General features: G+C 51.8%; 1 protein-coding gene across 1 annotated transcript in view; it reads left to right on the plus strand.

Annotated features, from left to right (window-relative positions):
• Positions 1-301: 301 nt before the first annotated feature.
• The window catches only part of lrrc39 (leucine rich repeat containing 39), a gene marked incomplete at its 5' end in the record, with an annotated part of 3821 nt that continues 2633 nt past the window's right edge, over positions 302-1489 (plus strand). The window contains 3 exons of the mRNA XM_010788092.1: positions 302-410; positions 521-677; positions 807-990. Coding sequence (XP_010786394.1) covers positions 302-410; positions 521-677; positions 807-990 — 450 coding nt within the window. The remainder of the gene's footprint in view (positions 411-520; positions 678-806; positions 991-1489) is intronic.

Here is a 1489-nt window from a genome sequence, read left to right on the forward strand (position 1 = left end):
CTAATGGTTCTGTTCCTGGTTCAGTCTGAGTCCTGGTTTCTAATGGTTCTGTTCCTGGTTCTGTCTGAGTCCTGGTCTCTAATGGTTCCTGTTCCTGGTTCAGTCTGAGTCCTGGTCTCTAATGGTTCCTGTCCCTGGTTCAGTCTGAGTCATGGTCTCTAATGGTTCTGTTCCTGGTTCAGTCTGAGTCCTGGTCTCTAATGGTTCTGTTCCTGGTTCAGTCTGAGTCCTGGTCTCTAATGGTTGCTGTTCCTGGTTCAGTCTGAGTCCTGGTCTCTAATGGTTGCTGTTCCTGGTTCAGACTCAGTGTTGGTGCCTGGGAGGACCGGGCGATTCTGGCCCGGCTGAAGGAGAAACTGCAGACTGAAGAGGGACGGCTGGTCCTCCGGATCGAACAGGAAGACTGGAAGGTAAGCGAACCTGCAGGAGGTCTAAATGGACCCTGTAGGAGGTCTAATTGGACTCTGAAGGAGGTCTAAGTGGTGGTCTCTGCTTTCTCTGATGTCTCTTCATGTTTCAGTCGCTGCCGGGCTGCTTGATCCAGTTCACCCAGGTCCAGGAGTGGCAGATCCACCGGACCGGCCTTCAGAAGATCCCTCAGTTCATCTCCAGCTTCCAGAACCTCATAGTTCTGGATCTGTCCCGAAACGGGGTCTCAGCGATCCCCAAACCTATCGGTCAGTACATCCACAAACAATGTTTAGTCTTAGTAACACAGATTCCAGGGGTCTAGACCTGGTTTTGCAGTGAGTCCTGTTGTGTTCTGGTTCTGTCTCAGTGAGTCCTGTTGGGTTCTGGTTCTGTAGGGCAGCTGACCCGCCTCAAAGAGCTGCTGCTGAGCTACAACAGGATCGAGTCTGTTCCTGAAGACCTGAGCGGCTGTGAGAGTCTGGAGAGGCTGGAGCTGGCCATGAACCGGGACCTGAGTGAGCTGCCAGACCAGGTACTGACCACAGATCAGTTACAGACCAGGTACAGATCAGAGACCAGGTACTGACCTCAGATCAGGTACAGACCAGGTACAGATCAGAGACCAGGTACTGACCTCAGATCAGCTACAGACCAGGTACAGATCAGAGACCAGGTACTGACCTCAGATCAGGTACAGACCAGGTACAGATCAGAGACCAGGTACTGACCTCAGATCAGGTACAGACCAGGTACAGATCAGAGACCAGGTACTGACCTCAGATCAGGAACAGACCTCAGACCAGGTGCAGACCTCAGACCAGGTACAGACCTCAGATCAGGTACAGACCTCAGGTCAGGTACAGACCTCAGATCAGGTACAGACCTCAGACCAGGTACAGACCACCACCAAGGTAAGGATAAATAACAGGCTCAGATCAAGTATAGAATAGGAACAGACTGGGTAAAGACCACCACCTCAGTCCGACTACAGACCAGGTAAAGAACACTACCTCAAGTAAAGACCTCTACCTCAGGTAAAGATCACTACCTCAGTCAGACTACAGACCAGGTCCAGACC

This window comes from Notothenia coriiceps, unplaced genomic scaffold (genome assembly GCF_000735185.1).
Source record: "Notothenia coriiceps isolate Sejong01 unplaced genomic scaffold, NC01 NC01_scaffold00031523, whole genome shotgun sequence".
Classification (NCBI taxonomy): domain Eukaryota; kingdom Metazoa; phylum Chordata; class Actinopteri; order Perciformes; family Nototheniidae; genus Notothenia; species Notothenia coriiceps.